General features: G+C 39.1%; 2 protein-coding genes across 12 annotated transcripts in view; one reads left to right on the forward strand and one right to left on the reverse strand.

Annotated features, from left to right (window-relative positions):
• The window catches only part of CLIP4 (CAP-Gly domain containing linker protein family member 4), a 136,479-nt gene extending 134,245 nt beyond the window's left edge, over positions 1-2,234 (reverse strand). For both annotated transcript variants that reach the window (XM_074209783.1, XM_074209782.1), the window contains exon 1: positions 2,174-2,234. The gene's annotated coding sequence lies outside the window, so the exon portion shown is untranslated. The remainder of the gene's footprint in view (positions 1-2,173) is intronic.
• PCARE (photoreceptor cilium actin regulator) overlaps positions 1-25,375 on the forward strand; it is a 72,167-nt gene that overhangs the window by 40,603 nt on the left and 6,189 nt on the right. For 4 of the 10 annotated variants that reach the window (XR_012473433.1, XR_012473431.1, XR_012473435.1 and 1 more), the window contains one exon: positions 5,410-6,200. The exons of 1 other annotated variant lie outside the window; for it this stretch is intronic. Coding sequence is in view for 1 of the 9 variants with exons in the window: in XM_074209780.1 (XP_074065881.1) it covers positions 17,765-21,429 (3,665 nt within the window). In the remaining 8 variants the exon portion in view is untranslated. Of the gene's footprint in view, positions 1-2,228; positions 2,443-5,409; positions 6,201-11,528; positions 11,655-17,677; positions 21,430-25,375 lie in introns of those variants that run through there. 5 more of the 10 variants (XR_012473439.1, XR_012473438.1, XR_012473432.1 and 2 more) reach the window with 4 other exon arrangements.

Consider the following 25,375-nt stretch of genomic DNA (forward strand, 5'->3'; position numbering starts at 1 on the left):
AGACAAAAATTAGAGATATGTATGTGTAAGTGGAGGTGATAGAACAAACTGTTGGGAAAAAGTGGATGGGACAGGATCACTTGTATAGAATATTTCTGAACCACATCCCATCCACTCTATGATCAGATATCAAAGTGATTTTCCTAAAGCACAGGTCTGACCATGACCCCCCAAATTCCCTATTACCTCAAAGATAAAATATGAAATCCTCTAACTTTACAAAATCCTTCTTTTCTAGTTTTACACTTTACTACTCCTCTCCATATATATATATATATATCAATGGCTCAGAGTGAGCCATTGATGTTTGAATTCTCTCCATTTTCACTAGGTGCCCCCCTTACCTGGAACTTCCTCCCTCCTCATCTCTTTGCTTTCCTGACTTCCTTCAAGACTCAGTTCAAATTCTGACTACTGCAACTGGCCTGTTCTCTGACTGCCAAGGGCTTCCCTTGAAATGAGTTTCCATTTTCACCTACATCTTGTATGAAGGTTGTTGTTTGCAAGTTGCCTCCCCGATTAGAAAGTGAGTTTCTTGAGGGCAGAGACCATGATTTTGCCTTTCTTTTGTTTCTCCAATGCTGGCACATAACCAATGCTTAATAAATGTTGACTCACTCACTGACTGACACATCTCATATAATGAAAATGAATTTAATCAAAGAAAAATGTCTTATTTTAAACAAATGATTTTATTTGGCAGCAGAAGTATAATTAGGATCATAATTAACGACTCACTCATTATTCTTCCTTGTTTTAGACATTAGTCATTACCATCTTTAGCCTTGAAATGTGTATTGTACTGTCTCACCCTCTTCCTTTCCTACTTACATCATTGCCTACATGAGTGTGTGTATATGTAAGTATATTACTGTTAAGATCAGACTTTGACTAATGTTTGTGGCAGGGGAAAACAATTAAAAAATTTATGAATTGTATTTTTCTTTCACTTCTAAGCTTAAAGATAAATGTTAAAACAAGAGTTTCTGAATTGGTTTTATTTTTTAAATCAATAATTGTGATTTCATTACAATAGGGAGCTCCTAGGTAATCCAGAGAAGAAACTCTTCACCAATGCAAATGGACATTTTCACTGCAACTTAGAAATTTAAAGATTTCCCTAGAACAGGGGTTTTGTTCAGTCACTTTGGACTCTTCATGACCTCATTTGGGGTTTCCTTGGCAAAGATACTAGAATGATTTGCCATTTCCTTTTCCAGTTCATTTTACAGATGAGGAAACTGAGGCAAATAAGTTTACTAGTCTGAGGACAAATTTGAACTCGGGGCTTTCTGACTTCAGGTTTGACACTGTACCACCCAGTGGTATCAAACTCAAAAATCTACCTAAAGATCTCTGCAGGTAACATATTGAGTTAGAAAAGTACAGATTAATATTATCATAGCCTATTATGTTTTTACTCCATTAAATATTTCCCAGTTTTCTCCATTTTAATCTGGGTTTAACTGCTTTGACCCTTCTCTTCTAGGGCATTGGGATATTCATTGTGTAACCAGGATTATAAAGCCAATATATATCAAAGACTTAACTTGAATCTAGATCTTTATGACTCTGTGATGAGAGATCTATTTACCATATATACTACTTCCCTTTTAAAATCCATAGTAAAAGCAAATCTTACAAAATCCAGATATAATTATGAAATGCAAAAATATTTTCATTTACCAACTCCTGAAGAAAATAGTCTTTTAATTAAACCCAGACCCCAAATTAAACAGGAGATAGAAATGTAGAAAACAATATAGTTTAGAAGTTTGCTAACTAGCCCTTCCTCTCACAAAACAAAACATTCTTAAAGTCACTACACAAAAATATCACCATCCTTTTTATTCTGACTGTGATTACTAATTGCAAATGTAATTAAAATTCCAGTGGTCTTCAAGCTAATCTGTCTACTCTGTGTATACTGAATTTTAGCTAATTCTGTAGTTCTTTGTTTCTGGTTGTTATATTTTAAACCCTGACCTTTATCTTGATGCTGGCTTATTCTATATCAATGGAACTATTTTGTAATGATTATCACTTCAGTCCTGAAAAGACAGAATATTTTTCAAGAATTCAACTTTGATATAGAATGTAAGCTCCTTGAGGGTATGGACTATCTCTCTTTTATATTTGTAATCCCTACCATCCAGAATCCCCATAATTGTACCTGTAAAGAAGGAGGCCAGGTTTGTTGATTGTTTTTCTGATGATATTATCTTGTCTTTGAACATCTGGCTCTTGGTTGAAGCCAATGGAACTCAAGAAGCCATTGTTACACTTGCATCCCGCCTCACAATCCCATCAAAGTCAACTTTACAGATGTTAAAATGGCCTTTATTTTAAACTGAGACTCAATGCCATAGTGGAGTAATCTTCAACTTGACAAGATAAGAAAACTCTTTCTGGTCAACTAATTCAGACATGAAACAAACTATAGTGAGAATCTCTAATTATACATTTATAATTCTAAATGAGACATTCCCAAAATGTGACTCTGAGGTTGACTATGTGAACCTAGCCATGACACCTTTCTGATCATTAATTTCTTCATCGTAAAAGTATGAAGATAATAACGTTTAGGTTACCTGACTCATGGGGTAATTTAGGAACTACCATGTAAAATCTTGAAGACCATAGAAGCAAACTGTTATTATTATTATTATCATGGTTATTTTTATCATGATGGAGACATTGATTTGAAGTATAGTTAAATTTCCATAGCAAGGAGTCATAATAGGATTTCAATGTAACTATGATTTGTTATTGAAATGAAGACTTCTATATTGAATGAGTCCATTTTTTCCATTATTGAGTGCAAACTAATGCACCAATCATATTTTTATTAAATGCTTATTGTGTGTCTACTATGTGTTTACTGTATTCAAGTACAATGAATATTTTTGTAGCAAAAATCATAGAAGTGGTGATATTTCCAATCCCCAGTGAAATTATTTCTGCCCATATTCCATAAATAAAAGTAGAAAGCAGTTCTTGGCAATTCTTGGAATTCATTATGACAAATCTACCCATTTTTTCATGTCAAATGGTGAATTTTTCAGTAAACATTTAAGTGCCTGTTCATGGAAACTTAAAGATCTGGGATAAGGTATTTGTTGCCCTTGAGAAGTCTAATATTTAGAGGATAGAAGAGCTGAATTTGGAGACATTGATTTAAATTATAGTTAAATTTCAGAACCATGGGTCAAATTCCAGATTGGCTGTTTCTTAGCTGATTAGTGTAACTTTGAAAATGTCCTTTCAGGGCGGCTAGGTGGCACAGTGGATAAAGCACCAGCCCTGGAGTCAGGAGTACCTGGGTTCAAGTCTGGTCTCAGACACTTAATAATTACCTAGCTGTGTGGCCTTGGGCAAGCCACTTAACCCCATTTGCCTTGGGGAAAAAAAAAGGAAATAAAATGTCCTTTCATGTCTCTCTGACTCTGTTTCCCCCATCTCTAAAATGAAGTTAAATTAATGACCTCTAAAGTCCTTTCCAGTTTGAAATCTGTGATCTTATTATCATATGGTCCATGAATATAATGATTTTCACTGGGGAGGGGAAGACATTAAGGGATTTTTAACAAATTAGAAGCATCTTAATATTTTAACTAAAAGGGACAATGATTCACCTACACTTGTATCACATCCTTGATCATCCCTACAAAAAGCTGTTGACCTGCTTCATAGAAAGACTTTCCTCATCTGGGAGTTCTTTATAACAATTAAATCATAGGTCCAATAACTTTGCCTATCCCTTTACACAGGGAACTGCTGGAGCAGTGACTCATGAAAGCCAGTTGTTAAATTTTCAGTATAAGCACTTATAATTCAGACATCAATTACAAATCATGCCTTGATATATTGTTTTCTCATTGTCTAGATCAGAAGCGTAAAACTGCATGCTGCTTGCCACTCTACTGAGTACAGCCCCAACCAGATTAAATTGTAATTCACAATGTCATTATTATCATAGAAATTGTTCTTCTGGTTTTACACATTTCATTCTTTGTCACCTCACAGTCACATCCAAATTCCTTGCCCTTCTCAAACTTCTGACTTTGTCTTACCAACTTACCAACTTATTTCTTACATTTTTATTCACCTATTCTTCCCCTGCTTTACCTTATCTTATTGTTTACACTTTTTATTACCTTATTTTTATCTTTTAAAATTTCCTTACCTTCTTGTTTGTATTGCTCTTTCCTACAGATTTAGCCTTTCTTCTCCTCCTTCAATTTTATTCTCTTTCAACTTTCCCTGAAGTTCTCCCCAAATCAATCTCTAAACAACTGCACATTTCTAAGGCCCTCTAAGTTACCTGCTTGATGTACTTATCATTTTTATTCAAGTCCTTCTTTTTTTGGCCCTTCTCTACATAATCTCCTTCAAAAGACAGAAAGATTATTCTAAATATACATTTTCACAATTCTAGAAATATTTGATTCAGTCAGTCAACTGACCAATCAATAAACATTTATTGAGTGCCAGTTACTATACACTGTATTGGGCACAGGGACTACAGACAAAAATGAACAATTTTCAGCCTTTAAGAAGCTTTTAGCCTATTTATATGTATATCTATAATATTTGTATAAATTTTATCTATATATTATATGCATTAACATAAAATCAATATATAAATACTATATATGAAATATATATGTTATATGTATATATAAAATTAATAAAAGTTAAACTGAAGTCATCATACTCTCTTACCTTTGGAGCAATCAATAGGGTGGGCAATATCAGATGAACCAAAGCTGTGCCCTTGCTGAATATACTTGCCATGCTAAGTGTTAGCTAGGTGACTCAAGTGAATTGAGAGCTGAGCCTAGAGACAGAAAGATCTGAATTTAAATGTGTCCTCATATACTTACTACTTGAGTAACAAATAATCTACCTCAAATTTCTCTACTATAATTTATTTTAGGTCTTTAAAAAACCATGTACTGAAATCAGAGGGGCAACTCATAGACTTAGTCATTTATTGAATTTCTATATCTTGTATTTTGGGGTGATTGTCATTTCTAGCCCACTAGCTATGACAAGTTTGTTGAAACTCACTAAAGAAAGTCAGTGCTCAAATCTCCCTTAGTATCCCAAAGAACTTTTCAAAACTGGGGATGAGGACAAATGTGTCAAATGAACTACTTCTGATTTCCTGAGGAGAATAATTATTTAAAAGGGATAGGCCATGTCAGTTGAAAAGACAGCTTCCATTCCTGCTCCAATATACATGCAATACTATTCTCTCTCTTTGGATTTCCCATGAGGGGGTGGGGAGGGTTCCTTCCCCAAGTCTTGGCATTTATGGAACCAATAAAATTATGTGCTATTCGAACAATGGACCCAGGGCCTCACGTAGCCTCTTTTGCTTTGTTTTTCTTCACCTGAACATAGGTGACTGAACAGTGATCATGAGGTATTGATTTCCAGCCTGGAGAAACTTTGCGAGTTCAAGGGGTTGGGAGCACTTGGATTCTTCAGTTAATACTGGCTCCACTAGGGGAAGGATCCCCTACAACTACTACAATGCTTTTTGGAGAAAATGAATACAGGAGGAGATCAAAACTCATTACTTAACTTGCCAGAATACACTTACCATGAGAGAGGTATTATAAGAATATCATGGCAAAGAACTGTAAATTATAGGGATTCTCATCAGCTGAAAAATAACTGAACAAGTTGTGATGTATGGTAGTAATGAAATACAACTATGCTATAAGAAATGATGAGCTCAATTCTTAGGCACAAAAAGGCACTATTTACACAAAATAGTGAAGAGAAAAATGAACAGAATCATGACAACATTGTAATACAGTAATAGCAATATTGTTTTTTATGACTATCACTTTATTTTTTTAAACTTTCTATAAGAATTTTATTTATTTTGAGTTTTACAATTTTTCCCCTGATCTTACTTCCCTTCCCCACCCTCCAAATTTGTCAGTCTTTACATTGTTTCCATGGTATACATTGAACCAAATTAAATGTGATGAGAGAGAAATCATATCCTTAAAGAAGAAACATAAAGTATAAGAGATAGCAAGATCAGAAAATAAGATATCAAGTTTTTTTTTCTAAAGTAAAGGTAATAGTTTTTGGTCTTTGTTCAAACTCCATAGTTCTTTCTTGGGATACAGATGGTATTCTCCATTGCAGAGAGCCCCAAATTGTCCCTGGTTGTTGTATTGATGGAATGAATAGCAATATTGTTTTAAGAATGACTTTGAGTGGTTAAATAATTTTGGTTATTATAAAAACACTGTTAAATAAAAATAATATAGAAGTATGTATAGAATAATTTTACAAATATCTCTACTTGTATCTAATGGTAACCATATCCAAGGTGGGCGGTAGGGAGGAGAGAGGGGGAAAAAAGGTTTATAATAGATCTTTAGTTTCATATGAAACCATCTTTTTTTAATTATATTATGTCATGAAAGTTCTTGTCTTATTCCACAAGTTAAAAAGCTTTTTTAAAAGTTTTAGAATAATATTAAGACTTTGAGTGGCAGTTGAGAAAAGGATTTGATAACTTACAGTGGACTACAGATTGCTGATCAAGTTCCTCACTGCTTCAGTTAGTCCTCACCTCACTGGGGTGGTAGACAGTCAGAAGCACATGCCTACCTGGCCTGCAAGCATATGCAGTAGTTAGAGCAGCAGGCACAGAAAGCTTGACAACAAGGGTTCTAGTGAAATAAGCATCATCCCAGATCCCAGAGCAGTGGGTGGCAGCATGATCCCCAACAGAGGAGTCAGTGATAGCAACATGGGTACTGCCTGTCCAGCAAAGACGGGCAGCAATTCAGGCCCTGGCAAGAGCAGAACACAGGCAGGCCAGTAGTAATCCTTGTATTACTGCACTCTGGAACTGATAAAACTATTTACAGTGTTTGCCAATAAATCACCCTATGGTCAATGTCATAAATATCGTCTACCAAGTAACAAAGGGCAGAATTGTTAAGAGGTACCTTGCTTTAAAGGAGTAAGGAATGAAATCAATGAGATGTGCTGTATAAAGGGCAAGAGAATACAGAGTGGGTAATGGTATTGACCCTAGTGTGCGCAAAAAGGCACCATACCATAGATGGCCTTGCCCTACAGTAAGGACCAATGACTGTGCCAGAAATGTTAGCTATGCTTCAGCCCTTGCTCATCAGCATTGCCTTACAGAAACTTCAAATGCTGGCTTCACTCATCCCATGGACCCAATCTTTAAGATTTAGGATTCCACCCTGTTCCCAACTCTTCTTTCACTGCTACCTATACAAGACTTGTAAAATCAAGATTATCTAATAACAATCTTAAGACTACTTAAGTGAAAGAAGAAAAAGACCACGATATCCAGTAGATTTTTATGACTGCCACCAAAGGGTGGTGTATGGTAGAAACATATATTTCCTATAAGCTAGGCCAATTTCCCCAAAAAACAAGTAAAGAAACTGTCCTTAAGACAATTTACACAGGGGACTAAGGCTGAAAGTGTTTATTTTGCTTTCTGGTTACTTAAGGCATAAAAGTCAACCCCACTAATAATCAGACCCCCCCACCTTAGGTTTAATGAACTTTGTTCATTAACTCATGTTGCTATGTGAGACAACACACTATCCTAATTGGATCCATCTCCCCATGGAGACCAGGGGAGATTCAACCAACCTGAAACAATGCTACATCTTTGCTGAATTTCCTTTTATTAACTGAATTCCTTTATTCAAAGTCATATAGTCTAAAAGTGTTTCAATTTTGTTCCAATATCAAGTCTGAGCCACCATAGTGGCCCAAGTCAGGCTTAGCCCAGAACAGACAGAATAAAAATAAGTTCCACTTTGAACATGTTGAGTTTTAGAAGCAGAACAGCTGATTTGAAATTTCTAGTAGATGGTTGGTGAAAGAGCAGTTCAAGAAAAAGATTGGTACTTGGAAAATATACTTATTAAGTGCTTAAATATAAGACATTATAGACTAAATGAATGCAAACAAAAATAAGACTCTATTTGTTCCTGTGTCATTTTTATACACTTTTTTTTAGGTTTTTTGCAAGGCAAATGGGGTTAAGTGGCTTGCCCAAGGCCATACAACTAGGTCATTATTAAGTGTCTGAGACTGGATTTGAACTCAGGTACTCCTGACTCCAGGGCCGGTGCTTTATCCACTGCGCCACCTAGCCACCCCTCCTGTGTCATTTTTAGTTGTATTTGACTCTTCATAACCCCATTTTGAAGTTTTCTTGGTAAAAATACTGGAGTGGTTTGCCATTTCCTTCTCCAATTCATTTTACACATGAGGAAACTGAGGCACATAGGGTTAAATGACTTGCCCAGGGTCACACAACTAGCAAATGTCTGAGGCCATTTGAACTCAGGAAGAGGAGTCTTCTTAACCTTAGGTTCAGTGCTTTATCTGCTATGCCACCTCACTGCTCTTGGAGTTTATAATCTGTCTTGGTTGTTAGTAGTTTACAATCTGTCACTATGGTTTGTCCTTAGTTCTCAAAGACGACCATGATATCAGGGAGGTGATGCTATGACATGCAAGTGAATTGTAATTAAGTGAGGAAAGTGATGTGCCCTAAAGATATAGCTACAAAGACATGTAGGTATCTCTTGTACAAAGCAGAATAGGAAAGTACAATGATGGATTCATTGCTAAAGGCACATTAGCAACTCACAATTGCCTTTAGAGATCACAGTCACTTTTTAAAAATAGCTCTGCTGATTGCATATTTTCATCTTCTGAAAGCAGATTGAATTTTTTGGAAAGAGCCAACAGTCACTTTGTGCTTTATTCATGAATATAGTGTGTGACCCAGTTGAGCATGCTATTAGAATATCATTGTACAGTAAAAAGTTCAACTGATTTTAAGTCCAGAGACCCAGGTATGTCACTTGACACCTTTGGGTTGTTGAATAAGTCACTTATTTCTCTGGGTCTTCATTGTAAAAAGAAAGACTTGAAATAGATGACCTTTAAGGTACCTTCCAAATATATTATCCTATTATAACGCAAAGGAATAAAGTTTTGAAGCTTAGTTTCCTTAAAAAATAATTCTAAGCAGATTTTATTTTTAGCAAAGCCTATATTGTCCTCTCTACTTCTCCCTTTCCCATTCCTAGAGAGCCATCCTTTTAACAAAGAAAACAAATTTTGAAGAGGAAGAAAAAAATTCCATATCACAATAATAAAAAAAGAGACTAGACATATGCATTGTTCCATACTCTCTAAAAGCTATGATGAGGTTATCTTCTTCATATTACTTCTTTGAGGGCATGCTTGTTCTTTGTAACTTAGCAGAATTCATTTTTATTGTTTTCTGATTGTTTTTCCTATGTACATTGTGTATATAGTTTTCTTGATTCTGCTTACTTCATTTTGCATCAATTTATGCAAAACTTCTCATGCTTCTTGGTATTCATTGCATTCATCATTTCTGCATAACTGCCACTAACAGGTAAGTAAGTCTCAAAGTCTCAGGAATGATTGGCATCACCACCCAGATTCCATCCTGTTTCCAGTCCAGCCCCTAGTTTCCCCATCTGGCAAAGATAAAAACCTGGCAATTTCTGATGGTGGTAGAGGTGGTGGTGCTGGTGTTGTTGCTGCTGCTGCCATAGCTCCAGAAGATTCAGAAAAGTAAATTATCACTACTAAAGTCTTTGTAAGTGATTCAACATCAGGATACAATTTTATTAGTGGCAATAACATTTAAAAAAGGCATCACCTTCTGCTTTCCTGCTGTACCCCAAGAACTTTGGGACCTTTCTTCCTGACTTTCAATTGAAGACTTCTATGTTTAGAATGCAAGCTCCTTGAGAGGAGGAATTATCCTAGTTTTCTATATCTATCTCCAGGGCTTTGCATATATAAGCTCTTTAAAAAACACTTTTTCATTCCTTCTTTCCTTCCTTCCTTTGTTCCTTCCTTCAATCAGTCCAGGAACATTCTATAATAGTCCAAGAACATTCACATACCTCAATTTATTTAGTCATTCCCCGATCAAAGCACAATTCATTTTGTTTCCTATTATTTACTTCTGCAAAAAGTGCTGCCAGATATATTTTGGTATCTAGAGAGCTTTTCTTTTTGTCAATGATCTCCTTGGGGCATATGCCAAGCAATTGGAGCTCTAGCTTGAAAGGTATGGACAAAATTTTAGAGGTTAATTTTCTTGTGCCTGGTTCATGAACATTCTTGGAACGCAATTTATTCCCAAAGAAAAGTGCCAAATAAGTTTTGTGAAACATCAAAGCATCCCTGGGAATGAAAGTATTCCCTCCTGAGGGGGCTTGCTTGAGAGGTTATGGTGCTCATTTGGATTTGGAGTGCAGGCAGGTCTGTTTTCAAAATCAGCATCATTATTTCATATATCCCCAATTGTATCCCAAAGTCAGTAAGTACCCACTAAATTAAGGTAGAAAATTTGACTGAAAGCACTGGCCTGGGATCTGAGAGCTCTATTCCTAGAATTCTATTCCTGTCCCTGCCACTGATATGCCCACGTGGTCTTCAGTAAATCATTTAATCTCCCTAAGCCACTGTTTTCCCAGTCCTTATCTCTCCCTCAAAGGACATTCTTAAGTATTTGAAGGTAGTAGAAAGATAGATCCTTGTCAGAGCAATTAGTAAAAAAAAATAAATTAAAAAAATGAGCCAGGTTTCAAAATGGCAGTCTTTAACTGATGCAGAGCTATTCTGGGCTCACTCTCTTTGAAAGACTAGCAATATGCACATTCAGAGGCAGTGTGGTATAATGGAAGGAAAATCAGATCTGGAGTCAGAGGATGCAGGTTCAATAAATCAGCTTATTTCCTCACTTGTAAAATGAGAGGTTTAGACCAGATGGGATCTGAGGTTCCTTCTAACTCTAAATCTATGATCCTGGGATTATTATATTATAGAGTATCCCCTAGCAGAAGTTTTTAGATAAGAAAAAAGGACAAGGAAAGAAGATGTAACTTGCCCAGGATCATATAGTCAGTGTTGTCAAAAGCAAAATTTGAACCCACATCTCCGTAATTCCAAGACTAGGTATGTTGTCACTTTGCAGTGCTGTCTTTCACTATGAAATTATTTTGTATATATATTTTGTATTTATTTATGCCGATGTTGTTTCATCCCAAAGTGTGTAAGTTCCTTGAGGGTATAAGGGCTGTTTCATTTTAGTCTTTGCATCCACCAGCAGAATCCCTGACACAAAATAGGTCCTTAATAAATGCTTGATGAATGAATGTATGAACAAACAAACAACTGAATCAGTAAATGAGAGGAGGTTGAATATGAATGAGGTTTTGGAATGATCCAGAAATACAAGTCATAGAGTGACACAACTATGACAGGAAATCAAGTAATTCTTATTTAGCACTAAATTTAGAATTTGATGTTTGTTTCAGGATTCCCAGGAGTCACTAGAATCAAAGGTTTTCATAATGGATGATTTAAGCCTTAGACCTGAATCTTGAGAGAAAGAATATTTACATGACAAATTTTTAAAATGAGTTTTTCACTATAATAAACAGAGAAGCAAAAGGAGAGAAGATGAAAAGAAAAAACCCAAGCTGTTCCCCATTTGGCATCCTGTTTACTCATCCAACTGAGCCCTGGGACAGACTTTAAAGCAGCATCTCTTTCTGAAGGCATATATCCCCCAGGTACCAGTTCTGTTTTCTGCTTCCCATTACCTCCATTTCTAGTAAACAGATTGGGAAACTCAATTAATTATACACTCTGGGGCATAGGGCAGTGATGGGCCCTGGGACTCATGCTCAGCCACCAGCTTCCAGTGGTTAACATTTCCTCATGGCAGAGGATGCTTCTCGGAGCTGAGACATCTCTCAATGACAGACCCAAGGGCTGGGGTACTGTCTTCAGAACACCTATCTCCCCTTCCTTCTCCAAGCATACCCCCTTTCAAACTCCCCTATGTCTGACCTTGGCATTATCATCCTAGTTGCCAAGGATCTGAATCAGAGTCATCCTGGACTCCTCATTCCAGTCTTGTCTACTTGACCTCCATAGTGTCTCTCATAGCTCTCTCTTTTCTCCTCTCCTCCACCTCCCCCACCTCAGCCCTTTCTTGCACCTGTAGTCAGTTCATACAGATATTCAGGTATCAAACAGAGGGTACCCTCAGAATATATGTAGCACAAAAGTTAAAACATGTCATTCTTAAAAATGGAATCCCTTCTAATCAATATGAAATCTGTGACATTGACCATCTGCAGAGGAACATCATTTGGAGAGAGAGAAGGAAGAAAGAAGAGATGAACAAACCCTAATTTGGAGCCCAGGGATCTGAGTTTGAATCCCAATTCTGTCACTCATTAAGTATAGTAGCTTGGGCAGTTTTGTTGAATCATAGACCAGTTTTCTCAACTTTATTATCATAGAGAAGCAGCTTTGGCATAATAGGATAAAGCACGGAACTTGCAATCAAGAAGAATTGGGTTCAGATTCTCCCTCAAATACTTTACTAGATGTGTGACTTTTGGCAAATCACTGGATCTTTCTGAGGCTTAATTTCTTCATCTGTAAAATAAGAGCAAGGGGAGGGGGCGGGGGAGTAATAATAGTGTTTTTCTAGTAAGGTTGATTTAAGTATAGAATGAGACAGGGTATTTAAAACATTCTGTAGATCTTAAAGAGCTAGATAAATGTCAGCTTATATTATTACTATTTTTAACAAACCTGTTTTCATTGACATTAGGGTATTCCCATGAAGGGCAGCTAGGTGGCACAGAGGGTAGAATGCTGAGTCTGGAGTCAGAAAGACTCATTTTCCTGAGTTCAGATCTGGCCTCAGACACTTCCTAACTAAATGAACCTGGGCAAGTTTCTTAATCTTGTTTGCCTCAGTTTCCTCATTTGTAACATGTCCTGGAGAAGGAAATTACAAACCATTCTAGTATCTTTGCCAAGAAAAACCCTAAATGAGTTCTTGAAGAGTCAGACATGACTGAAAAATGGCTGAGGAACAACAAAACTTGCAGTGAAATAACTTCCTCTGCCCATGCAGCTTCCCTTCTGCTCTTATTTATAGCCCTACAGAGTTGTTGTAGATTCATAGATTTAGAGTTGGAAAGGACTTGAGAGGTCATCCAGTCAATCCCCTAATTTTTTAAATAAGGAATCTGAGACCCAGAAAGTCTACTTGACTTGCCTGAAGTCACATGGCAGAGTCAGAATTTGAACCCAGGTCCTCTGATTTTAAAGCTATTTGCTCTATCTACCATCCCACATTGCCTCCTGTGACATAAAGTGATTTACCCAAGTTCACCTGTCCATAATTTGTCAGAAGTAGGTCTTGAACTGAGACCTTTCTGCCTCTAATGTAAGCACTCTATCCATTACTCCATAGTTTTTTCTATCTACCCATCTATCTCTCTATCTATCTATCTAGATGTCTGTCTGTCCATATATACACACACACAGTCATGTCCAACTCTTCATTTGAAATTGTCCTGGCAAAGATAGTGGAGTGGTTTGATATTTCCTTCTCAAGAACATTTTGCAGATGAGGAAACTAAAGCAAACTGGGTTAAGTGACTTGGTCATGTAGCTAATAAGTGTCTGAGGTTAGATTTGAATTCAAGACTTCCAAACTCCAGGTCCCATGATCTCTCTCTCTCTCTCTCTCACACACAGACACACACATACACACACACACTTTAAAAATGTGACCTGCCTCAGCTCCCTGGAGATAGAACTCTCTCTTCCAATGCAAGCCAGCCTCTACTCTTCAACTGATAGTCTTAGAGCTATTTGATTTGTCCAGGGTTACTCAGCCCTTATGGGTCAGAGGAAAGGCTTGAGCTAAGATCTCCAGGCTCTGTGGTTAACTCTCTACTTACTTTGTAAGGAACAGAGAAATTTCTTATCATCAGTAACAAGATGTTGGACCTGGGCATTATGTGAAGATTTTCTTGGCAAATGTGTTATTAGAGAGCTTAGATGAGTGTCTCCTGACATCTCATCAGGGAGATCCCAAAATAATAACAAACTAAGTGTAACTAATGCAAAATAAACTGCCACCTCAGGAGCTGGAACTTATTAATAAGAAGTCAAGTAGAACATCTCTATGTACTTTAAGAAAAGCAAGTTGGGTATGCCAATTCTTAACTAGCATGATGGGGGAGGGGGCAAGTGGGGCATGGCATTATTGGGAGGGGTGTACAGGAGTGGAGAGGGTCCCTGTAAAGGTAATAGGAATATTTCTGCCTGTTTAGCATCTAGCTCTATCCAAACCATGGAGAAAAAGTGTTTTCAGTCTAGATGACATTTCTTTTCCCTTTGTCCTGATCTAGACTTGCCCCACAATCTTCTGACAAGAACTTTGTAACTCAGGTGGACTTTCCTACTGAGAAAAAAAAAAAAAAGCAGAAGTTAACATGAGTTCTGGTGTTTGTATGCCAATTATCTTGCTCCGTGGATAATAATAAATATTTTGGTCAAACAACTCATTAAATGCTGACAATCATTGACCAAATCTTGACAATTCCTTTTAATAGGGATGACCTGTTAGGTAATAGAGGGGGAAAGGATACAATGGAAAATGAAGGTGATGTAAAAACAAAATATATCAATAAAATTAAAAAAAAAAAAGAAAGACAGGCAATTAGGTGGTGCAGTGGATAAAGCACTGACCCTGGAGTAAAGAGGACCTGAATTCAAATCCAACATCAGATGCTTAAACAATTGCTAGCTGTGTGATCTTGGGCAAGTCTCTTTTACTTTGCAAAATCAAAAAAAAAAGACTATTGGAAAAGTAGGCTAGGTCAAAGTGTGCAGGGCTTGATTCCATAGGCTGTAGGGGAATTTTTTGTGCAGAAGAGTGATTATTGTAATAATGTTTGGGGAAGCTTAATTTGGCAGGAGTGTTCAGAGTAAGTTAGAGAAAAGTGTGACTTGAAGATGAGGAAACTAACAGAAATAAATAAATTCAAATGTGCAGGGATGAGAACACTGGCAACATATTACTGACAAATTTCTCAAACTTGTGTTTAATAAATGCTTATTCCCTAGTTACCTTACCTATCATTTAAGAGCAAACTATAAGGAGTTTTTGTGATTATGCATCCATTTTTACAGTTTGATAAGTTTCCACACTTTATTCTTCACTGTCTCTTGCCACTCTATACCAATCAGTGGCTAAGTCTTGTCTTGGTACCAGCCTCTGGATCATCCTTGACTCCTCACTCTCACTCACCTCACATATCCAAATTCTAATGATTCTGCCTCCATTATATCTCTAGCATCCATCCCTCATCTTCGCTCACACAGTCATCACCCAAGTTCGAATGCTTACTACCTTTTCCTGGACTTTGTCAGTATCCCGGTTTCCCTGCTTCTAGTCTTTAACTCCCCAATACATCCTTCACTTTATAAAGAAAATGATATTCCAAAAGCATAGGTCTAACCAATTTTCTCCCCTCTCCAACAACCATTTGAGGCTCCCTATCACAAATTCTTCTTTTTGGTATTTAATTATTTCACAATTCGTTTTCAGCCTACCTCCCCAAGTATTGCAGATTACTCCCCATTTCATTCTTTAGGTGCCAATTAAAATTGGTCTGCTCGATGCTTCTTCTAATCTATATGACTTTTCTCCTTTATTTATTTCCTTCTGAAAGCCTTTATACAGGTTGTCCCCCTCTCCTGGAATGCATTTGCTCCTCATCTCCACTTCTCAAAATTTTGTTTCACACAGTAAGTGCTTAAGAAATCCTTACTCAGGGTGGTTAGGTGGTGCAGTGGATAGAGCACCAGCCCTGGAGTCAGGAGTACTTGGGTTCAAATCCAACCTCAGACACTTAATTACCCAGCTGTGTGGCCTTGGGCAAGCCACTTAATCCCATCTGCCTTGCACAAAACCTAAAAAAAGGAAATCCTTACTGTTATTTTTTCCTTCAAGAATGATGAGAAGCCTTCCCCCAATTCCCTCAATTTTCTTTTTATTTACTTTCCATGTACCTGCTCCCCAGGTACCTCCTTAAGATCCACGGGGACTGAATTCCACCCACCCCTCACTCTTGCCTAGTGTCTTATCCCTGAAAAGTGATAAATAATTATTGATTGAAATAATTTAATTGAATGAAGACTCTAGAACAACCTATCTGATTATTGCTTCTAGAACAGAATTGAATTGAATTGAAGCCTGCCAAAGCCATGGCCTCTTATAGCAAGATGAAAAGCAAGAAACCCAACTTATGGTGTCCTCACTTGCAAGAGTAGCAAATGGTTTCTAATCCATGCAGGTATAATCAGAAACTATTGACCAGGAATGGACTGGGGAGACGACCAGGAAGAGGGAGAATTTTCTTAAATATCACCTCCCTATTTCTTGTTTATTCATAAATTGTTCCCCTGTTCCTAAGTCTGATATGTAATATGTTCCATGTTCTTCAATTTTCTTGTAATATGTCTCTTTTTATCTAGGTCATATATCTACTTTTCCCTTATCTTGGTAAATGTTGTAAGACACTAGTTTATGTCCAATTTCTGCCAGACTGTTTTCCAATTTTCCTAACTTCATTTTGACCAAATAATGAATTTTATCCCCAAATCTTAAGTCTTTACATTTGTCAAATACAAGGGTAACTACATTTTTAAATGATGGAGGACCATCACCATGGCAAACCTATACCTTGCTTTCTCACACTGATTTCTGAGTAAGTAGTTTATCATTTGAGAAAGAAAATAAGTCCTATTTCAAGTAGCCTAAAATATTGTACAGATTTAAGTTCTAGTTATGGAGATAAATGGGGAGCCTGAGACCTAGAGAGGTTAAGCAAGTTACCCAATGTCACTCAGCTTGCTAGCTACTTGTGGGGGGAGTTTTTAAGGATCTTTCTGCCTGAGTGTTGTTGCCTTTCTGCCTTGTCATTCTTATATTCTGATTGACTTTGAGCTTCCCAGAATAGCGTTTGTGCTTCTTAGACTTCTTCAATCAAATGGGGTCTGTTACTATAACTGACACTTTTTATTTCTATTATAAAGAATATGAAAGTCACTTTTGTTTGTTTCCTCTTCATTCAAAGGAACTCCTCACTAATGCAGTTCTATTCATTATGCTATAGAAGGAAAACAAGTTATTTCTTTGATTATTGTCTATCAGTTGTTCAGGGGACATGCTTAGTATAAGTCACAAAGGTCACTTCCTTTCTTCCAAGGTTGTTCTGTCTCCATCCAGCCCATATCTCCAAGAGCCCTTCTGCAATTATAGCTCTTTTCTCTTGATTTCCCACAGTGTTGGATGAGGATTAAAAGTATAAACACGTGCAAAAATAATCCATCTCCAGAAATAGTAAATGCTGAAACACTGTATGTTGAAACCCACTGCAGATGCTGACTGCTGAAGCATGATTAACCTAATAGGCTTAAGTCTTTATTTGTCATTCACATCTGTCAGGACACAAGCAAAAGCCCTAGGGTTCTTTAATTCCACAGGGTAAAGCCCTTTAGAATCTGCCTGTTGTTCACTGGCCGCTGAGAATTCAAAACTGAGAAAGAAAACAAGTCTTCAGTTTGGGGGCTAAAAGAAACGAGAGGAAGTTGATTATCCTCTAGGGGTCATTGCCCCAAACTTGGCATGAGTGGGTTGCTGTTGGGGTTTTGATGGCTGGGGAAGGGAAGAGACCTGGATTCCTGCCCAGAAGAGTTTCAGTGCTGCTGAATGAAATGGTGAGACTGATTTTTGCTTTTATTTCTAATCTGATTCTCTGAAGATGGGAGAGTAGGAAAAAAGTCATTCAGAACCATGGGTTGTGCACCATCTCATATTGACATTGTCAACAGTGTGACTAGGAGTGGTATCCAGTTTTGGAAAAAACCCAAGACCATTTTGTCAGCACATCAAACTGGCAGTGAAGGGTTGTCCATCCCTTTGCTGGTCCAAGGCTCCACCTGCTATGGTGATGGAAATTGGCAGCATCCAGATCCCAGGAGGGATCAAAGTATGGCCAGAAGTCTCCATCTGTTCCCAGGGAATCCCTCTCCAGGCAGGAGAGAACTTGGGGATATGACCCTAGATGCCAAAGCTGCCATGTCAGAAAACATCAATTCTCAGAAACATTTGACTGAGGATACACAGTTAGAGAATCAGAACTCCAAGGACTTCTATTGGAATGAAGAGAAAGGATGTAATGCTAGGGAGTCTTCTAAGAAAGGAAAGATACCCACTGGCCACATATTGGGGAAAGAGAGCTGTCACTGTCAAGTCCAAGACCTTCTTGCTTATGGGTCTGAAGACAAGGTAGATTTCCCTGAACCCCTAGTGAAGGCTCACCACAGGGCCTATGCCTTTCTGCACCCCAGCCTCTCCAGATATGAAGCAATCCTAGGCATAGCCCATGAGGCTGCCCAAACCCAGCAGTACCTTCAGCAAATGGTGGGATTCTTGCTTTGCTGCTTTGATGAGATCAACAAGCTCTTGGGAGAGATCACTAATGATGGAGAAGTCCTCCTCCAAGAAGCTGGAGCCTCTCTAGCTTGGCCAGCCGGAAAGGAAGACCCACAATGGCAGCCAGATCTCCTTCAACAGCTGCTACAATATACTGCCAATAGGATGCAGGTTCTCCACCAAACTGTGACTTCCCTCACCTCCAGTGCTCTGCAGGACTCCAGTAGTTACCTCCACTCTGCTACCCAACATCTGGACAGAAAAATAGAGGTGAAAAGAGAATTGGACCAAGGTCTCCTGAAGGCTATTGGGCTCCTCATAAACTGTGCAGCTGGCCCTACTTCTCCCAAGGTCGATGATCGACCTCTGTATTCTGAAGACAGTGGCATTGGGGCTGACAATGAGTCTCTGCATTCTGTGGACAAACTGGGGAAACAGACCAGCTGGGATTCTTTGGATGAGCCCACAGAAAGGAAGCCTTGGGTTTTCTCTGACCGGGAGACCAGGGTGTCAGCCTGGCAGCAGCATCCATTGGTGTCAGAGTTCAGCAGATCCCAGGACTGTGCACTTGGAAAACAAAGAGTTCACCTCTCTGCCAATGAAACTTCAACAAATACACATTCCAGGTCTCTGCAGCTGGGGAAGAAGTCTTCACATAATGGCCTCAAAGACGACAGGTTAACTGCTCCCCTGCTTCTCACTGATGAAGAAGGTGGCCATTCCTCAGAGGAGGAGGAAGATGACAATGAAGATGACACCCCTAGCCTGACTTATGGTCAGAGAGAGACTCGGTCTTTGAAGCCAACAACTTCTCCAGCTCTCACGGAAAGTATTTTATGGTCACATTTCAAGAGAATCGAGAGCCCCTTTGCCCAGGAGATGATTCTCAAGATGAAAGATGCAATTAGTGAAAGAATCAAGTTTGTTCCAGCTCAACGAGCACACAAGGAATGGATGGAAGATGAAGAAAAAAAGATAATACTTCCTGCTAGACCAAACACAGTCAGTGAGGGCAGGAGGTCATCTGGGAGACCAAAAAGATCCAAATCCGAGGAATACCTCAAGGGCCATGCTGAGGACCCCACACTCCTGGAACTGCAGAGGGCCCAGAAGGACCTTAGCCAGAAATTAGAGTTGTTTTATGGTTTCCACAAGAAAAGGAAAATGCAAATCAAAGAGGAGCATCATGTCCCCAAAACCTTTATGTTGTGTCTGGACAAAAGAAGTAGGCCTACCCAGGGCTCCTCTATTAGCAAGCTGAAGGCCTCCCTTGCCAAGAACCTCCGTATTCTGCCTAGTCAGGAAAGGATAGTCTTACAGAAACCTGATCCCAATTCTAAGAGTCAGCAATTCAACAAAGAAAAAGTTGAGACACTTTCAAAGGTTACCATACCTGTCCAGGAACACATATCATGGGAAAGAGAAAATGAAGCTCCTGAGACCCAAGGGTGGAATGGTGAGAGATGTAGCCCTCGACTATCTGTTAAGAAACTTATTGAAACATTTAGTTCTACTGAAGAGATGGTGATGCCATTGAGTCCCAGATTCTCAGAGGAAGTAAGTGGTATCAAGAAATTTAACATTCCTATCATGTCTTCCAGATGTCCTATTTATAGAGGCCTTGCCCCTTTGTATCCCAAGCCCCAGATTTCTCCAGGAACAACTGGAGAACCCGCCAAATTGAATCCAAACTGGAGGCCCTTTGCACCAATCTTTACACCTCTCCCCACAGTGACACAAGTCTCCAGGAGTGCTCCAAACAGTGAAAGAGAGAAGGACTTAGAGGACTTCCCTCCCCCACCTCCAGAAATCCTAATGGACAACTCATTCAATTCATTGAAGACCCCTGGAGATCCAGATCCTGGAGTATGTCCTGCTGAAGTACCCAACAAACTTAGTGCAGTGGGGCCTCCCCCCACCAGGAAAACAGCTTCCCAAAGACTGAAGGTTTCCCTGAATCCCATTGACTTACTACCTAATAAAAATATCCCAAACCCCATCTCTCCCAGTGGCAAAGGGTCAGGGGACACCAAGACAGAGCGGAAAGCCAGAAATCTCTCCTTAGAACTGATCCTTGCACCTGGAACCAGTCACAGCCAAGAGAAACCAGGTGAGGCCAAGGGCCAGCCAGAAGTAGAAGAGGCTGCAAGTCTGAACAAGCAAGCCCATAAAGTGATACCTCTGCCCCCCAGCAGCAAAGCTGGGCTGAACAGAAACAAGGAAGCCAGCATGTCCAAGTCACCCCAATCTGAAGGGCTGAGGCAGGGGCCAGAGAAGAACCCAACTGTGCTCAGGAAAAGCTCCCCTACAAGGATACACTGGTCACATAGGACTGAAAAGAGAAATCTTAGCCCACCTGCCTCACAGAGACCTACTGGGCTGCCAACCCAACCAAGCCTCTCCCATGTGCAAAGGCAGTCCAGCCCTCCTTTTAGCTCCAGGATAAACTCTTCAGTCCAGACCAGGACACCTAGCCCCCCAACAAGTCCCAAGATGACAAGCCCCCCAATATCAAGAAAATCACCTCTATTCCTCCAACCCCAAAATCCCAGTTCTCCCACAGAAGTCCCTCAGAGTCCTCCAGTTTCCCAAGAACTCTCCAGTCACAGAGAAGTGAGCCCTCCTCCCTCTGGCTCCACCCTAACTCCTCCAAACTCCCCATCCCAGGAACCTAAAGAACCAAGTTCATGGGGGGAAAGTGATCCCACTCCAGCCAAGGTGATCCCCAACACCTGCTCAATATTCTGTCCTGCAACCTCCTGTCTGTTTGAGGCCAAATCCCTCTCCTCCCCCAAAGGATCATGCACAGAGGGTAGGGAACATCCGGAGGTGGAAGCAGAGGCTAAGAGAACCATGGTGCTGCCAAGGCAGTGGGGAGAGCCCCAGAGAAGGATGGCCTTGTGTGCTCTCAACCCTCAGCCTTTCATCAGACGGACTGCGTCTGACCATCGGCCAAGAGTACGCCTCCAGCTGCTAGGGTCAGCCTCTGCTGGGACCACAAGTGAATTGTTCAGTCAGACCAGGTAAGACTGGCCTCAAGCTCATTGTCCTTTAGTTGAATCATATCATGGAATGTTAAAGTGGAAAGGTTACTTAAAGAGAATCTAGATTCAATTTACAGGTGAGGAAACTGAGGCCTTGGAAGCTAACTTGCTAATTGGGGAACAGTATAGTCCAATGGAGAGAGCCCTGAAGTTAGGAGATCTAGGATCACAATCCTGGCACTGATTAGCTGGGGAGTTTAGGCAGATCAATTTACTTTACTAATTTTCAGTCTTCACCCTTATAAAATGGTCTAATAGTTGATTGACTTTTTCAGGGTTGTTGAGATAGCATGGGGTATGCTGGATTGGATATTCAGCTTTGGAATCAGGAAAACCTGCATTCAAACTCTATCTCCAACCCTTTAATGGCCCTGGGCAAATCACTTAACCTAGCTTGACTTCAGTTTACTCTTCTTTAAAATGGGAACAAGAATAACTGTAGCATTTACCTCATAGGACTGGTATGAAGATCAAATGTAGATGAAGCCTTTTACAAACCTATTTAAATTTCAAAGTTATTGTTAATGATGAGGCCTTGTAGATCTTAAAGTGATATGTAAACATAAGTTTTGATGAGTTTGACTGACTTGCCCATGTTCACACAGCTAGTAAAGTCAGAACTTGAACCCTGGTAGAAGCATGGAATGTTCATCAACAGGGTCTTCAGAAATCATCTATTCCAGTCCCTTTCATTTGTTGTTGTTCAGTCATTTTCAGTCATGTCCTCTGGAAAGACCTCTGGAGCTGCAGTCATAATCACTATGTTCAAATCCTAACTGCCCCTTTCTGATAGGCAAGAAGAATTGGGTTCAAGTTCCACCTCTAATACAAATTCTTTGGGTCTCATCTATCTCCTCATTTAAACCATGATGGGGTGGCAGCTTCCATCTTAGCAATTATTATTGTGAGGATGAATTGAGATGAGATGGGGAGAGCTCTTTGCAAACCTCCAAGCGCTATTTAAATGTTGACTATTATAATGGTGGAGATGAACTGGTCAAAATCTTAGATTTAGGAAGAGACCTTAAATTTAAGGAAGAGACCTTAAAAGTCATCCAGTCCAACCTCCTCATTTTGTAGGTGAGGAAACAGTGAATAAGAGTGAAAAGTGGCAGTCAGAATTTGACCTCTGACTTCAAATCTATTGTCCTTTTTGACCTGTGAGTTAATTTGATTTAGGGAACCCCCATATAGGTTGCAGGTGATTCACCCAAGGTCTGGTTAATGATAGAGATTGGGTTAGATCTCAGGCCTTCAGCCTGGTGTCCTTTCCATCCATCAGGGCTGGCCCACTAATGAGATCTGAATCATTCACCGTTCACATGGCTCTTTGGGGTGGTTAGAAAGTACTTTACCAACTCGGTCATGTTGATCTGCTCGACAGCTGAATGGGGGAGGTAGCAGAGTTGTAGGATCACAGATTTAGGACTAGAAGGGACCTTGGAAGTCATTTAGTTAAACAGCCTCATTTTAAAGGTCATCAGGCACATTCTCTCTTCCCTTCTCCTGCTCAACACCCACCTTCCTAAGTCAAAGTTATTGCTGTTGTTCTAGTCACATCCAACTCTCTAGGATCCTATTTAGGATTTGTTTGGCAAAGATACTGGAGTGGTTTGCAATTTTCTTCTCCAGATCATTTTACAGATAAAGAAAATGGTGCAAACAGGGTTAAATGAATTACCCAGGGTCATATAGCTAGAAAGTTTTGAACTCAGGTCCTTCTGACTCCAGGGCCAGCACTCTATCCACATTGCTCTCCCTCACAGCTTACAAAGAAGACTGGCTAAATGATATGTGGGAAAGCTGTGGCCCCTGAAGCACTGAGGAAAGGAATATTAACTATGTCTAGAGTTGGAAGGGACTTCAAAGGTTATTTAACCTGAGACTCTCATTTTACAGATAAGGGAAGTGAATTTTCCAAAGTCACATGGATAGTAAACAAATAGTAACTGCCAGAGGAGGGATTTAAATGTAGGTCTGACTTTGTCCTGGATCATGTCTGAAGCCTTGCCCAAGATCCCACAGGTGCTGCAGCTGGAACCTGAATCAGATTCAACCTTTGATTCCAAATTTAGGTCTCTTTCCATTGAAACCATGCCCATACCTAAGGCAAAGGTTCTTAACCTAGAGTCTGAGAATAGATTTCATGAGGAACATGATCTTGGATAGGGGAAAAAAGATTATCTTTATTTCAATGCAACTTTATTTTATTTTATGCATTTAAGCATATTATTCTGAGAAGACCTTCATAAGCTCCACTAGACTGCCCAAAGGATCCATAACACATAGTGAAGATTTCCTCCCCTAAAGTATGATGGGTTCTATGTTTGGCTCTGTGGATAAAAGACAAAAACAAAAATGGTTCTTGTCCTCAGAGAGGTTACTTCTCTTTTTCAGCCAATGTTAATTAAACTACCATGATTCATGAAAAATTATACATTATTATAGTTAAAAACCATATGAATTTTCCCAGCTCCTGGAGGAAATGAGGGATGGATTATTTACAAGAATTTTTCTGTTATGTTACTCATTTCTTAAACCAAAGATGAGCTGCCCACAGCTGGGAATCTGAGAGCAAATCATTAATGTTACTCCTCAAGCCATTCGCTTGTTTTATCATTAGAGTTCTAAATGGGTGCCTTCCTGGAAATGGCTGGCAAGAGGAGGAACAACAACAAAAAAAAAGCATTGATTAGAAACACTAGCATTTCCAAGCAGCAGGAGTCAGTAATCAAAAGACATAAAATTGTGCAAGAATAAAATATCCCTCTTCTTTTCACTTTCCCTAAGGAATAGTAAAGCTAATGAAAAGAGCACTTTAATTTGGAATTAAAGGAATTGAGTTAAATACCAGTTCTGCTATACACCACCTACATGATCTTGAGCAAATAACTTAATTCATGTTGTTAGTCATGTCTGACTCTTCATGACCCCATGAGACCCCATCCTCTGTCCTCCACTACCTCCCAAGGTCTGTCCAGGCTCAAATTCATTGCTTCTATGACTATCTATCAAGCTCATGCTTTGCCATTCCATTCTTTGCCTCCAATCTTTCCCAAGAAACTTGGCCTTTATGTAAAATGAGGTATTTGGACTAGGTGGTTCCAATACATTTGGAGCACTGGTAATACAGAAAAGATAGTAAGTTCTCAAATCATGAGAGCAGGACTTGAAATCAAGACCTGAGTTTACATCCTGCCTCAGATGTATATTTAACTGTGTGACCCTGAATTAAGTCACTTCACCTCTGTTTCCCCATCTGCAAAATGGAGGGTAATAGAAGCTGGCTTGTGGGGTTGATGTGAGCACAAATGAAATAACCTATTCGAAAAGGGCTTTGCAAGTCCTAAAATGCTACCCAAATGTTAACTATTGTTAACTTAGTTGAATGGGATTTTTAGGAGTCATTTAAGTCTATTCTCCTCTCTTCAGACAACACTGCACCTAATGAAGTTGCATTTTTATGATTCCTTAGGATTATGGAATCATCAATTTAGAGGTGCAAAGAATCTCAGAGATCTAGGTCAATGTTTCTCAAAGTGTGGTTATTCCATTAATTTCTAACATGAATTTAGAAGCTAAGTGGCATAGGTGGACAGAATTCTGCTCATGGAGTCAAGAAAACTTATTTTTCAGGTTCAAATCTGGCATCAGACGTTTAATAATTATGTGACCCTAGGCAACTCAATAGGCAACCCACCATACTTTAGGGGAGGAAATTTTCACTCTGTGTTATGTGGAGATTATGAACGTCTGTTTGCCCCAGTTTCCTCATCTGTAAATGAGTTAGAGAAGGAAATGGCAAACCATCCTAGTATCTGTGCCAAAAAAATAAATAAAAGCCCAAATGGGGTTACAAAGAGCTGGACATTATTAAAAAACTACTGAACAGCTAGATGATGGAGTGGATAGAGTGATGGATCTG

Source organism: Macrotis lagotis, chromosome 1 (assembly GCF_037893015.1).
Source record: "Macrotis lagotis isolate mMagLag1 chromosome 1, bilby.v1.9.chrom.fasta, whole genome shotgun sequence".
NCBI classification, from domain to species: Eukaryota; Metazoa; Chordata; class Mammalia; order Peramelemorphia; family Peramelidae; genus Macrotis; species Macrotis lagotis.